We start from the raw sequence: 13,795 nt of genomic DNA on the forward strand, positions 1-13,795 counted from the left end.
AGTACGTTGAGTAGAGAGAAGAGAGTAAAGTACGTTGAGTAGAGAGTAGAGAGTAAAGTACGTTGAGTAGAAAATAAAGTACGTTGACTAGAGAGTAGAGAGTAGTGAGTAAAGTACGTTGAGTAGAAAATAAAGTACGTTGACTAGAGAGTAGAGAGTAGTGAGTAGAGTAAAGTACGTTGAGTAGAGAGTAGCGAGTAGAGTAAAGTACGTTGAGTAGAGAGTAGCGAGTAGAGTCGAATTCGTTGAGTAGAGAGTAGCGAGTAGAGTCGAATTCGTTGAGTAGAGAGTAGCGAGTAGAGTCGAATTCGTTGAGTAGTGAGTAGAGGCAGAAGAACGAATGAGACTGACGATTTGAAAAGGAAATTTCTTCAACCATTTTGTTTCCACCGATCGAAATCATGATCACGTAAGAACTAAAGTTTCATAACGACTATCTCCGTTCGAAGATAACTCTTATCGCTAGGACGGATCTGTTATTTGATCGTCTAGGCTCCAATCGGGTTATCTTTGTCCAAACATCAGTTCCGCTGCGTTTCTCTGCGATTCCTCTCGATACGGGGATTCATTCGCGCGTGAATCACAAGATACAATATCATCGGAAATGGGAATAGTTCTTCAGAGTTCTTCCAAGTTCTTTCCAAGCAAAAGTTTCGAACAGACATTACTCGTCACATACAAATTGACATGATTAGAAAGAAAACAAAAACACGTGGATTTGACCGTATTTGCGAAAATTGAATTCGTCATTCTGTTATTTATTGTTCGCGTAAAATTTTGCCCGTCACTGGGTGGCATTCGTGATATCGCCACTTCGTGGAAGATAATCCACACGCAAGTTCGACGAAGCCTCGTCTAATTGCTGTCGATGTCTCCACGGTACACTGAGCGCATTGTAACGTTGTGATCCGACGCTGGTTGGTTGGTACGTTTGTTCAAATGTTTATTAAGACCGTAGCTAAGGAAAATAGGCACTCGGATGAGACGATAATGAACGATTGAGCTTCTTCAATGGTGATTACGAGAGTAAATAAAATGAATGGAATTTTCTGAAGCAGCGTACATTCAAGTGAACTCTGTCTTCAATAGGTGTTTTCGTAGTAATTTATTTCGATGCTACTTTGAATTTTTTGTACGATGTAAATTCGATGTTTATTTTCAATTTAAATAATTATCACTTTGAATAAATATTTTATTAAGGATTTAAATATCTACTATAATATAATTTATTACTGATATGCGAATGTTGGTCTGTATAAGTATGATAAATTGTTTGAAATACATCGCAGAACAGTGCGATAAAGTTGCTTTTATCAGCAATCGTCTGATACAGAATTATAAAAAAAAACAAGAGTACGTCATTTATGAGAATTAATAGGAATCACTTGTTTGAGTAACTCTTGGTAACTATTCCATTATCTCTTCGGAGAAATGAGTCAGATCCATCCATGATACGCTATCTTCTGTGTCTGACGTATCAGTTTCTATAAACACAAAAGAATACAGAATTCAAAAATTGGAAAATAGAAAATAGTAGCGGTTATAGGAAATTCAAGTAAATACAAAACATCGAACCAGACGTCTAAATATTTATGTAAATCCACGACGCTATGTCCCCTTGCAAGAAGGTTCGTGCCCCGTCCTTCCAAAGCTTTATACTCGTCCAAAACACTCAACAGGTACTCCCACCCCTCGCCCAAAAGCCGGGCACGTTGGTTGAAGCAACTTGCTTTGTCCCTTCGGAATGCATACTTCGGAATGCGCCTCGGTGGCCGTCGCATTTCCGGGTGCATCTCCGGGAACAGATAAGAGGCGCAAAAGGCAACCTGGAATTCCGGGGCAGCGAAGTCTCACGTTGGCGCAACGTGATCCCTGTACTTGTCGCCGCGGGTACGTGAGACGAATACGATCTTTCCTTTTCTGGTTCGTCGTCGCTGGTTTTCTGCTTTTCCGGCATTCCCTGGCCGACGGAGGGCTCCTCTACGTGACGCGGTTCGCGACAGCGGGATTAGCCGCGGCTGTTACCTCGCGATCGAGACGATCGTCGTGAAATTTGGAACACCGCCAGCAGGGATCGACGGTCTTTCGAGGCGCGTGAGACGATTTATAGGGGAACCCCTCTAGACGCAACCTGGATACACGCGGACCTCGTCTGGTGGTTCTTAGGGACGAGCAAGGGGGATCGGGACGCTTAGCAACAAGTGGCGAGGTCTGTTTTCGTGGAAAAGATGGTTGAAGTTGGATTTGTAGTACGGGAAATGGCGGGCGCTTAAGTAATAATTGTAACGAAACCATAGTATGGGGTGAAGTATTTATTTCGAGGTACTTTTCATAAACTATTAATTGAATATGGGGAGAAATGAACAATTAAGTAGGAAATGGTCTTGATTGTCTACGCTAGTTGTAGGTCTAGAGTCTATATAAATATAAAAATAAATTCAATCCTTTGTAGGATCGAATTACGCGCCAGTCGCAAAATGGTGCGCGTAATTAGGTGTATGTTTGAAGAGCGCGAATCAGGAAGCGTGATAGATGGAATGTTTGTAAACGAGTGTATGATTGGCAAGGATGGAGACAGAGTGGGAGGAAGAATGAGTGCGAGAGAGAGAGAGAGAGAATACAAGAAACGGTGAGCGAACGTGAGGATGAATGTTAGAATGTAAGGGGAAGCGAGCGAAAGTAGTCGAGTAATAAAGATCATTTGTAAAATCGTAAAAGGGTTGAAATTAGTCCCCGGATATTTCCTACACCTTTGTCTTTATTACATAACTATATTTTAGTACAGTGAAATTAATAAAAGCTTAAACATTAGTACTAACCACCTCCAAATTTCTAAAAACAGCGAAGCAATCAGCTCCACCCCTTGGACCCAACCTGCTACCAGCCCAAACAACTCAACTCAACCTTCCCCAACTGACCACTCGCAAATCTGCCTAAACAGTACTACCTCGGCATCGACTAGATCCCCATGACGCGCCTAGCACCGTCGCTCCACCCTTAAATCAGCCTTCGGACTCCTCGAAGCCACAGCTTTCAAACTAAAACTGTCCCAACCCGCTGGATCAAACGCCAACCGATCCCCGCGTCCCGAGATCAATCCGCGGTCCTCGAACGACGAAGCCAATAGCTTCCAGGACGTCGTAAATCCCCGGGCAATCTCGACCACACCATTGAAATCCTTGCTAGGCGCGCCGCGTGCAAGAAATGCTGGAGTTTCCGGGTACATCGCGGCCGAGATAAGGCACCGAGACGCTGGGTGTCGAGGGAAAGTCACGGATCGGCTCGTGTTTCCCTCGGCACGGTAGAGGGAGGGGAGGGGGGGAGGGGCGAAATAATCAGGCGAATCGCGCGAGGGACCCGGCGAGTAGCGAGTTGTAAGTGCAACAGTCGCGAGCGATAGGAGCGTGACGATAACGAGACAGTTTACGGCTGGTTAAGTCACGACTTTGGCGAACGTGCGTGAGCAGTTGGTATTAGTCTATCTGACGGGTGCCGCGACGACTGGCACGTTGACCCATTTGAATTAGAATCGAGCGATTAACTCGACCATCGGCGGAATTATGGATCTCGAGTTCCTCGTTTGGTCCCGGTAACGCTTTCGTGGCTGCCTACTCAATGGTTCAATGGTCGAGACCGTTTTGGAGGTGTTTTAATCGTCGTCGGAGAGAGCGATACTCGCTACTCGACCATATTCGACTCTACTCACTACTCGCTACTCGCTACTCAAAGTATTCAACTTTACTTGTTGCTCTACGAGTTCCATTTTACTTGGTAATCAACGTATTCGATTTCTACTCACTACTTAACGTACTTCACTCTACTCGCTATTCTACTCCGGGATTGTGATCAGAACGCAGGAATAAATAGCTACATCCTAGAGATTCCCAGAAATCCCCAAGGTATCCTCTGCCAGGCCAAGGAAGGTTCGCTTTGAAGTCCTATCTCTACTCAATACTCAATGAATTCGTCTCTACTCACTACTTAATGAATTCATCTCTACTCACTACTCAATGAATTCGGCTTTACACGCTACTCAACGTATTCCACTTTATTAGTTGCTCAACGAGTTCCATTTTACTTGCTAATCATCGTATTCGATTTCTACTCACTACTCAACGTACTTCACTCTACTCGCTACTCTACTCCGGGATTGGGATCAGAACACAGGCATAAACAGCTACATCATAGAGATTCCCAGAAATCCCCAAGGTATCCTTTGCCAGACCAAGGAAGGTTCGCTTTGAAGTCCTATCTCTACTCACTACTCAATGAATTCGTCTCTAATCACTACTCAATGAATTCCACTTTACTTGTTGCTCAACGAGTTCCATTTTACATGCTAATCAACGTGTTCGATTTCTACTCACTACTCAACGTACTTCACTCTACTCGCTACTCTACTCCGGGATTGGGATCAGAACGCAGGCATAAACAGCTACATCATAGAGATTCCCAGAAATCCCCAAGGAATCCTCTGCCAGACCAAGGAAGGTTCGCTTTGAAGTCCTATCTCTACTCACAACTCAATGAATTCGATTCTACTCACTACTCAATGAATTCGATTCTACTCACTGCTCAACTTATCTCACTCTACTCCAAATTGTGCCTAAAATTCAGACATAAACAGATACGACTGGGGGAAGGTTAGAAGTTCTGTCTGCGCTTATAGAATCCATACGCGTTTCGAAACTGGCAGCATTCCTTCGCCAGATCCTTTCCTTTTGTTCACGCCAGGATTGATTCAGCCGTGATGCAAGCGATAGTCCCCAGGTTTCGGTGACTATGCCTCGCACCTGGATACCGTGGAACAAACTGCACGTGCACGACGAACACTTACGCGGCTAACAGAGGGGGGAGGTCGCATTCTTTTCAATACTGTGTGCGTGACGAAAGAGTCACACTATCAATCTTCTCATGCTTGTGTCCAACAATCCTAGCAATTCGGGTTGGTCACTAGGTCTGACTCGAACTTAGGGTGCAGCCTTATCTAGAGCCAGGAATGATGCTCCACGTTGCACTCGTTTATCAGCATCCCTGAAGAGGTCCATCTACCTGCCAACTGGATCCAACTCAGGTCTCATTCATCAAAAAGCATTTGAACAGTAGGTTTGGTTTGAACTTTGGACGCAGCCTTATTCAGAGCTAGCAATGATGCTACCTACACATTACGCTCAAATAGAAGTATCTCTGATAAAGTTAAGCTACTTACCAACTGCATTCAACCAGTGTCTCGTTTATCAAATCGATGCCATAGGCTGGAACGCTCGATGTTCGCGTTTATACGAAACCGACGCCAACGGTACTCCAGCCACTTGAAACCTTTGGAAAACGTTTGACAACGTACTGAACACGTAGAATTGCACTAAATTACATTGTTTAACACAGTTTCAATCAATTCCATAGGCTGGAACGCTCGATATTCGCGTTCATAGAAAACCGACACCAACGGTACTCCAGCCACTTGAAACCTTTGGAAAACGTTTGATAACATACCGAACAAGTAGAATTGCAAATTAATGAAACAACAACTTTCCAAATCTAGGCTACCGAGGTACCAAACAGACCTAAACCTGGCCCATCATCGACAACGTGCTCGACCTATTAACTCAACGAAACAATTTCATTACCGCGAACAATTCATTTCCACTGTCTCTCGAAGGCAGCATCCAACGCATCGGATATCCAGGCACAATGGCGCCTGATTGTAATCCTCGAGGCCTCGACGATCGTCTTACACGGAGCGATGTAAAATGAATTATAATGCAGGCAAATGAGGAGCGTCTCCATATCGAAAGCGCGGGTCTCTGTTCCGTTCACGACGGGGGTATTTTCACTGGCCATTCTGGTCAGCTTCAATGCGAGCTTGTTAGTCATCATCGTTGCACGATGCTGTGCGGCGCGTTCCTCGTGAGTCACAGCAACGTGGCGAGCATACAGACGCATGAGAAGCGAGCCACTCGAGACTTTTCAGCGGGCGTTCGCCGTTGCTTTTCGTCAATGAACGGACGTGTTTCCCTTTCTTTCGGCGCACCGTACGCTATTTTTGCCGCGGCGGCGCCACGCTGCCCCGACACCGTTTTTCTCCTGCGAGAATCGATCCCAGGCGATGACCTAAGCGACTCGCGATCGGGATTTTTCGAAACGTCATGTTCACATCGCAGATGATCAGACTAGACTCGGATCGTTGAGCTTTTTTCAACACTTTGTTTCCATTAATTTATAGGCCTCCAGAAATCGAACAACTTTCGTTTGAAACATATTTCAACAGCTCATTTCCTTCTCACCTTTTACCTGTAACGAGATTCCTTTTTACATTGTCGCATAGATCCCAGTCAGTGACAACCGAACAGGAAGGTTCCTAAAATACCGCCGTTACTTAACCTATTCTATGACCCACTTCTACAGCATTCCCTGCCAGGTCCACGGGAGGTTTCCCTGTAATATTGTCACCAAAAGATAGAAACAATAACATATACAGAGTGAGTCACCACCGAGACAAATTCAACTATCTATTACACAATATTTTATTCGCGAACTTATTTAGATTCAAGTCGCTTAACTATCTATCTAAAATACTATCTAAAATATTCAATTTCTAAATTGTAGACTCAATACAGCTTCCTACTACACCTTCCTAATCGTGAGAGGCTCTAATCTCGAGCAGGGACACTTGAAACCTAATCCAGACTCATTTCACTGCTTAATTTCCTTAGTATTCGAACACTCGAAAACGTGGTCGAGCACTCTGTGAACACCCTGTAGAGCCGCACAGTGGACCCCGTTGACGATAAAAAGTGTAAACGTCAACGTGGCCGTTCTTCACCGCGGCGGTGAAGTTCAATGCACTTGCACGCGGTCCGATTTCCAACTTTTCCCACGACCGCGACCGAAATCCACCTAACCGGTGCTCCGCGTCTTCGAATGCAAGTTTCTTCCAGAATTGGAATTTGCTCGATCGTCTAAACGAATTCCCAAGAGTCTTCCGGTAGGGAGCTAGGCTAGGCCGTCATCGGGGCTAGGAAACAATTTTTTTAACCCCCTCCAGAATTCTTTGCTCTGGATAAAAATAATAAAAACATTTAGTAAGTGCGGTGCTAAAATTTCGTCACTGAACACACTTCCTGCAATCGTATTCGCTGAAAATAGAGAGATTAACGCCCCGTGGGCGTTACAGACACGCCCCTCTGTTCAATCATTCAGGAGTCTATCCGAGTAAGAAAACAATGTTTCGAATCCTCCTTAGAATCATTTACTCTGGGTGAAAATAAGGGAATCATTTTGCTCGTCTCCAGCAGTCCTATCCGTTAGGCACGCGAAGTGAACGCCCCGTGGGCGTTACAGACACGCCCCCTTGTTCAATCATTCAGGAGTCTATCCGAGTAAGAAAACAATGTTTTGAATCCTCCTTAGAATCATTTACTCTGGGTGAAAATAAGGGAATCATTTTGCTCGTCTCCAGCAGTCCTATCCGTTAGGCACGCGAAGTGAACGCCCCATGGGCGTTACAGACACGCCCCCTTGTTCAATCATTCAGGAGTCTATCCGAGTAAGGGAACAATGTTTCGAATCCTTTTTAGAATCATTTACTCCGGATGAAAATAATAAAATCATTTTATTCGTCTCCAGCAATCCTATTCGTCAGGCACGCGACGTGAACGCCTCGTGGGCGTTACAGACACGCCCCCTTATTCAAACATTCAACGTTCAAACGAGTTCTCGAAAACATCCAGGTGTTTATCGGAGTAAGGGAACAATGTTTCGAATCCTTTTAAGAATCATTTACTCCGGATGAAAATAATAAAATCATTTTATTCGTCTCCAGCAGTCCTATTCGTCAGGCACGCGAAGTGAACGCCCCATGGGCGTTACAGACACGCCCCCTGCCGATCGATTGAATTCCACGAGTCGGTTTAAATCAATCGAGTTACTCTGTATATCTACGAATTATTTGTGATATGATCGATACTTTTGAAAACGGTGTATCGGCTACGAGATGGCCCGATACGAAGCACGTTCTTTCGAGTAGCGAGAAAGCCCGAAGCGTGTCATCGGCTTCTAACGTGACAGGCAGGGGGAAGCTGGTGCACGCGAGGCCGAGACGAAAGTTGGTCCCGTTCTATTATTAGCCGAGTTCCAGCCAAGTGCAACATCGCGATCGGGGAGGAACGCATATGGCCAGCAACGAGCGAAGCGGAGCAAAGCGGAAAGGAGCGGAGAGAGAAATGGTCTGCTCTCCGTCTCGAGCCTCGAGATCACTGCATGGTGTCTCGTTGCCCGTTTCATTCCCCGCCTTGCGAACCTTCCGAGGCCCCAATTATAACGTACACTTATAAATTACAAATAAGAAATCTGTAATTTATAAATGTATACGGTTTCATTGCAAGAGAAATTGTAAACTAGCGAGGATAGTTTTAGACATGTCTTGAGAATATTCTCTGGGTCATTTTGAAGAATTTAAGAGCTTAAAGTATCGAGTCATTAAATTCCTTATAAGGCTTAAAAATTCTGAAGGATTATTGAAGGCATTATTGAATGCCTTAAAATATTCGAATATCTATTGGGTTGTCCGGAAAGTCCATACCGATTTTTGATAGGTGGTGCAGGTCTGAATATGTCGAAATGGCTGAAAACAAATAACATATATATATGTACATCTCTTAAAAGGTGAAAAGGTTGTGGAACAAAATGGTACCCATGTAATTCAATAAATATACATATAAATAAATGTATATTACAATTCAAATGTGCCTTTGAAGTTTTCTTAAAAATTGGCGCGAACTTTCTGGACAACCTAATAGAAATCGTTAAATATCCAAAAAAAGGTTGAAACTATTGAATGAATTCCATCCATGCACTGATCTAAAAATATCTTGGAAGTCCTCGCGCGTAATATCGCGAAGAACAAAAGAAACCGGTTCTCCTGTCGAGAGGTACTGTTTTCTGAAAGCAAACAGTTTTGCCCATAAAAATGAGAAGAACCAGAAAGATATACAAACCATCGACCTGTAAGATCGTTCGCTGTTCTTCGTCAATCCAGTTAGGGACTTCCTGTTATAGGAACCCCCTCCCCTCCCCCTTGGGATATCGCGATTCGAGCAACTTTCGAGGGAAGTATTTCGCGCGCGCTCGTGGCCGTGCACGGTGCAACTTTTTTTTTCGTCTTCAATACAAATGAACATAAATAACCGACAGCAAATTGGTCCGACGATAAATCTCGCCGCGCAAAAATATACTCTGCTTTCTTTGCGCGTTCTTTATGAGGGATGTCTGCATTTGTATCCGACAGCTGCGAATCCCGAAAGAATAACTTCCTTCGTACGCCAGGAGGTGGATGCTTTACTGCTTTAGCCCTTATTTTAGATCGTGTTTAATCGCAAATGTTACAGCCGCGAGCGTAAAATAAATTTAGCGCGGAAGCTACGAAACCATTTAGTCGTATCGCATTTCTTTAATTAGAGTGAGGTATAGAGAGGCTCAAAATCATGCTAAATTTTCCAGTGATACTTTTGAGTCACCCTGCATACTCATCGAATGTTTACAGCTTGAAATCTCAATGTCCGATACCATCTCTATGAACCTGACAAAGGTTCGGATCATTCCTTAGAGTGAAACAAATATCACCCGTCGATACGTTGTTTCTGGACCACCCTGTATATACTTTCGGTATGCAAAACGCTAAAACGCATCGATGCGCGCGCGTGTTAGTGCGGACAAGTTCATTGCACGTTGATTCACGTCTGCCTCGCCGGGAATTGGAAACCATCACCCTTCTCGTTTGTTTATACAATATCGTTATGTTTCGCGGCCTGCGCGAGTAAAAGCGCGCGGTGTTTGCCAATCCAGACTGCACCGATGTCTGAAATATGATATTCGTTATAAACGAAATTTTTCTACTGCGTTTCGATGACCTAAGGTCCTCGCGACGTCTATAAAATTGTATCCCCATGGTACCAGTCATTATTATTTTAAACAGATCTGTGTAAAGTTTACTAGATCTCCTAGGTACTTCTTTAAAGGTCACTTCAAGGTAATACTGTGTTTCTTTAGTACCTTGTATACTTCTCTTGAAAGTAAATTGGATTAATTATTTTGGTGCACCTTGTATACATTAGGACTCGAACAATTCAACCCCGAAGACTTGGCAGTCTGTATTTCAACATCTTATTAAACAAGATTCGTACAGGCGAGTCCTTTAACCAACATATGATGATTTTTGTTTCAGGCTCGAGCACGGACCTGGTACCTCAAATGCTGGGTATGTACGACGAGCTCTCGCGTCGCGGTAATGGATACGATCATGTAGTCCTGCCACCAGAGCTTCAGAAACGATTCAGCCTGGTGTCCCAGTCTCATCGGGGCTCCATATTCGATCAGTTCTGTCCGGAGATAACGAAGACCCAGCCGGAGGACGCGATGAACGATCAACGAGGTACGGAGAGCAACATGAACTTCGTGGTCGAGCTGATCGGGCGAGAGAAGGAGGACAACGTTTACGAGACGGTGAACGGCCAGCAGGAGGATCGAAACGACTGCGCGATCGTGGAGAAGCCATATCGTCGAGAGAGCAACGGACTGACGCCATTGAGGTACAACAGACGATGCAGAAACGCCGGCAGACCTCTGTCTGGAAGCTCGGTGGCGTCCAGCACCTCCTCCAGTGGATGCAGCAATCAAGGGAACGCGTGCAACGTCAATCCTTATTTGGCGTCCGTCGAGTCCCTGGCCGACACTTGCGCCAGTTCTCAAGGTGAGGGTTCCAACGAAAATTGCGGTTGAGAGTGCCCTGATAGTCGCTGGAGAGGTGTGACGGATTTTATTAGCCGCTCGAACTTTCCTACCACTGTTTTAAGAGGTGTTTGTGTAGCCCACTGTTCGTATTCTCCGGCTATTGACTCGTAGATCCGCCTAATGCTTCGAGACACCGCCTTATTGGCAGACATGCACCGCCTACTGACTCATGGCACCGCCTACTGACTCATGGCACCGCCTATTGATACTTGTGGCTCCACCTACCAACTCCTAGGTCCACCTACTGACTTGTAGTTCCGTCTATTGACTCGAGACACCGGCGACTGACACTCTTGGCTTTGTCTATCGACTCGTGATACCTCCTACTGACTCGTAACACCGCCTATTGATACTCGTGGCTCCACCTACCAACTCCTAGGTCCGCCTACTGACTTGTAGCTCCGCCTCCCAACTTGAAAAGTTCCAAATCACGAACCAGTAATTTCAACGTAAAAACAGATCGAGTTAGCGACGATATCCAAAGAAAAACTTTCCAGAAATTTCAGATGAAAATTGAATTTCCATTTTTTCGAGTCATACACATTTGCTCGCATAAAATTGCGCTTCTAAAACTTGAACGAAAACGAAACGATCCTCTTTTATGGCCTTTGCCAAATGCACACATTTTCTCGTGCCGGTGGCAATTCAGGCCGCGGAGCCGACGTTTTCCTCGATGATCACGGAACGCGGAGAGAGAATTTTATTGCCACCGCTGCTATCATTACTGTCATTGCTGGTTATTACGCTACACCAGAGAGAAAGTCGGAGTCCTTGGAATCTCCGGCGTACGATACATTGGGAAACAGATTTCTAAAATATTTCAAGCTTTGGAGCATAATCGTAAAAGCTGACGAAACGAGTCTAGTTTGCTCGTAGCAAAGACGTGCCCAGAATGAGGCAAGAATTATCCTTACACTGGTGGATATCGATGTTTAATTGTATTTGTATTATTACTCCTCGTCGTCATCCATGATCTGTACAATCGTAGTCCGAAGAAAATCAAGTTATACTATAAACACAGCCCGAGGAAAATAATAACAGAGATCTTCTACAATTTCTGTTTATCCAGCCAGATCTTCTTCGATAACCTTCGACTTCTTTGCTCGTCTATTTCGATTGAAAACTATTTAATTGCGTCGCTGTCCTTGTGTTCAATGTCCTGTCCAAAGAACCAAGACAGATCCATGCTTCCTGTTGAATAATAATTATCTTGCCAGCTAATGTCCAATTTAATGGTTGGACAGGTTCTGGGGACAGCGGAGTGGTGACGGTTTCAGAGACGAACTGCAGAATCGGAAACGATGGCAGCGGTCAACGACGAAACAGCACGGATAACGATTCGCCATTCTACAGGCCGCGTTACTGTGATCCCCATCGAAATCCCATGGAAAGGGTGCTCCTTGAAATAGTCGACACAGAAGCGAAATACGTGGAGCATTTACGACAAATTATCCAAGTAAGTCTCCGCATGTCCATCCACTTTGCCTACGTTGGAATCGTGAAACTCATACCGTCTGCTCTTTTTCAGGGTTACCTTATATGTTGGAGAAACGATCAGGCATCGTTTGCGCATCGAATGCAACTGAGTGACTTATTTAGTAATATCGAGGATATCTTCGAGTTCAACAGGTAAACTTCGTCTACGGATTAAGTCTAGAGCCAGTCTAGAGACTGAGAGATCCCCAAACTAAAACAAAGCTTTCGATTGCAGAGAGTTCCTTAAAGAAATAGAGAAGTGTGGCTTGGATCCTGTTTGCATGGCAAACACATTTATAAAGCACAATTCAGGATTCAAAGTGTACACCGAGTACTGCACCAATTACCCGAGGCAAGTCTTTAATTCTTTGTCTAATCAATCGTTCCACGGGTATCAGGTTTCTAATGTTGATATGTTAGACCGTGGTCAGAGTTTGAAAGTTAGGAGATGCTTGAGGGATTTCATCTCGAGGGTCGTAAATTTTAGCTTGAAATTAACGCGGTTCATTACAGGACAGTTTCTGTTTTGACGGATTTAATGAGTCGAGAAGAGACTGCGAACGCATTTCGGGAAAGGCAAGCGGCTTTGGGACACGCGTTACCCCTTGGATCGTTTCTTCTCAAGCCGGTTCAGAGGATTCTCAAGTACCATTTGCTTCTGGAGGCAAGTTTCACGTTCAGTCCTGTCTCGTTCTAAAATTCTATCGTGAAAAGCGAAGTTGGGCTTGTTTCCCAACGTGAATACGTTCTTCCTTCGGCGGTCGCGGAAAGAAAAGAAATCTGAGTTAACACCCTCGGTGCTAAACTGTCTAATTTACAGAACTTGTCGAAGGAGTACGGAGCGGACTGCGAGTCGAGAGAAAATGAGGCTAAAGGTAGGAAAGCGATCGAAGCGGCGTTAGCAGCGATGACTGGCATTGCGAAGCATATTAACGCTATGAAACGAAGACATGAGCACGCGGTGCGTGTTCAAGAGATTCAGTCGCTCCTGTATGGTTGGCCCGGTCCAGATTTAACCACAAGCGGCGAACTAGTGGCGGAAGGACGATTCAGAATGTTGGGGGCGAAAGCTCCTAGGCATGCTTTCTTGTTCGACCGTATGCTTCTTCTTACCAAGAAGAAGGAGGATGGACTTCTAGTCTACAAGGCTCACATCATGGTATTACCTGTATATTCTCATCATTAGACTGCGGAAGTTTATGCAAATGCATATTTTTATAGGAAATAGTTAAAAGAATGGGACCTAGACAGAAATTTGTTTTGAAATTAGAGTCCAATAAAAATACATTTTTTATTTTGCATATTTATGTTTAAAAACATATGCAATAATATATTGCATATGTTATTTATCGTGCTTATGTGAAATATCTATCTCGACAAATTGGTTTCGTCTATCACCATACTTTGGTATCATAATTGTGTAGTGTTTACACAAATACAGGCCATATGAAACCATATTTCTGTAACCTTGTGTTGCTAATCGACCGTTAGGTGTGACAGTTTGTATTTCGAATTCGAATACTTCGGTTCA

At 44.4% G+C, this 13,795-nt stretch overlaps 1 protein-coding gene across 4 annotated transcripts in view; it reads left to right on the forward strand.

Moving 5' to 3' along the window:
* Window positions 1–13,795, forward strand: part of LOC128879156 (pleckstrin homology domain-containing family G member 3) — a 58,157-nt gene that overhangs the window by 39,667 nt on the left and 4,695 nt on the right. For all 4 annotated transcript variants that reach the window (XM_054128047.1, XM_054128044.1, XM_054128046.1 and 1 more), the window contains exons 2-7: window positions 10,223–10,747; window positions 12,033–12,244; window positions 12,317–12,417; window positions 12,500–12,616; window positions 12,778–12,928; window positions 13,085–13,423. In XM_054128047.1, coding sequence (XP_053984022.1) covers window positions 10,223–10,747; window positions 12,033–12,244; window positions 12,317–12,417; window positions 12,500–12,616; window positions 12,778–12,928; window positions 13,085–13,423 — 1,445 coding nt within the window. The remainder of the gene's footprint in view (window positions 1–10,222; window positions 10,748–12,032; window positions 12,245–12,316; window positions 12,418–12,499; window positions 12,617–12,777; window positions 12,929–13,084; window positions 13,424–13,795) is intronic.

This window comes from Hylaeus volcanicus, chromosome 7 (genome assembly GCF_026283585.1).
Source record: "Hylaeus volcanicus isolate JK05 chromosome 7, UHH_iyHylVolc1.0_haploid, whole genome shotgun sequence".
NCBI lineage: Eukaryota > Metazoa > Arthropoda > Insecta > Hymenoptera > Colletidae > Hylaeus > Hylaeus volcanicus.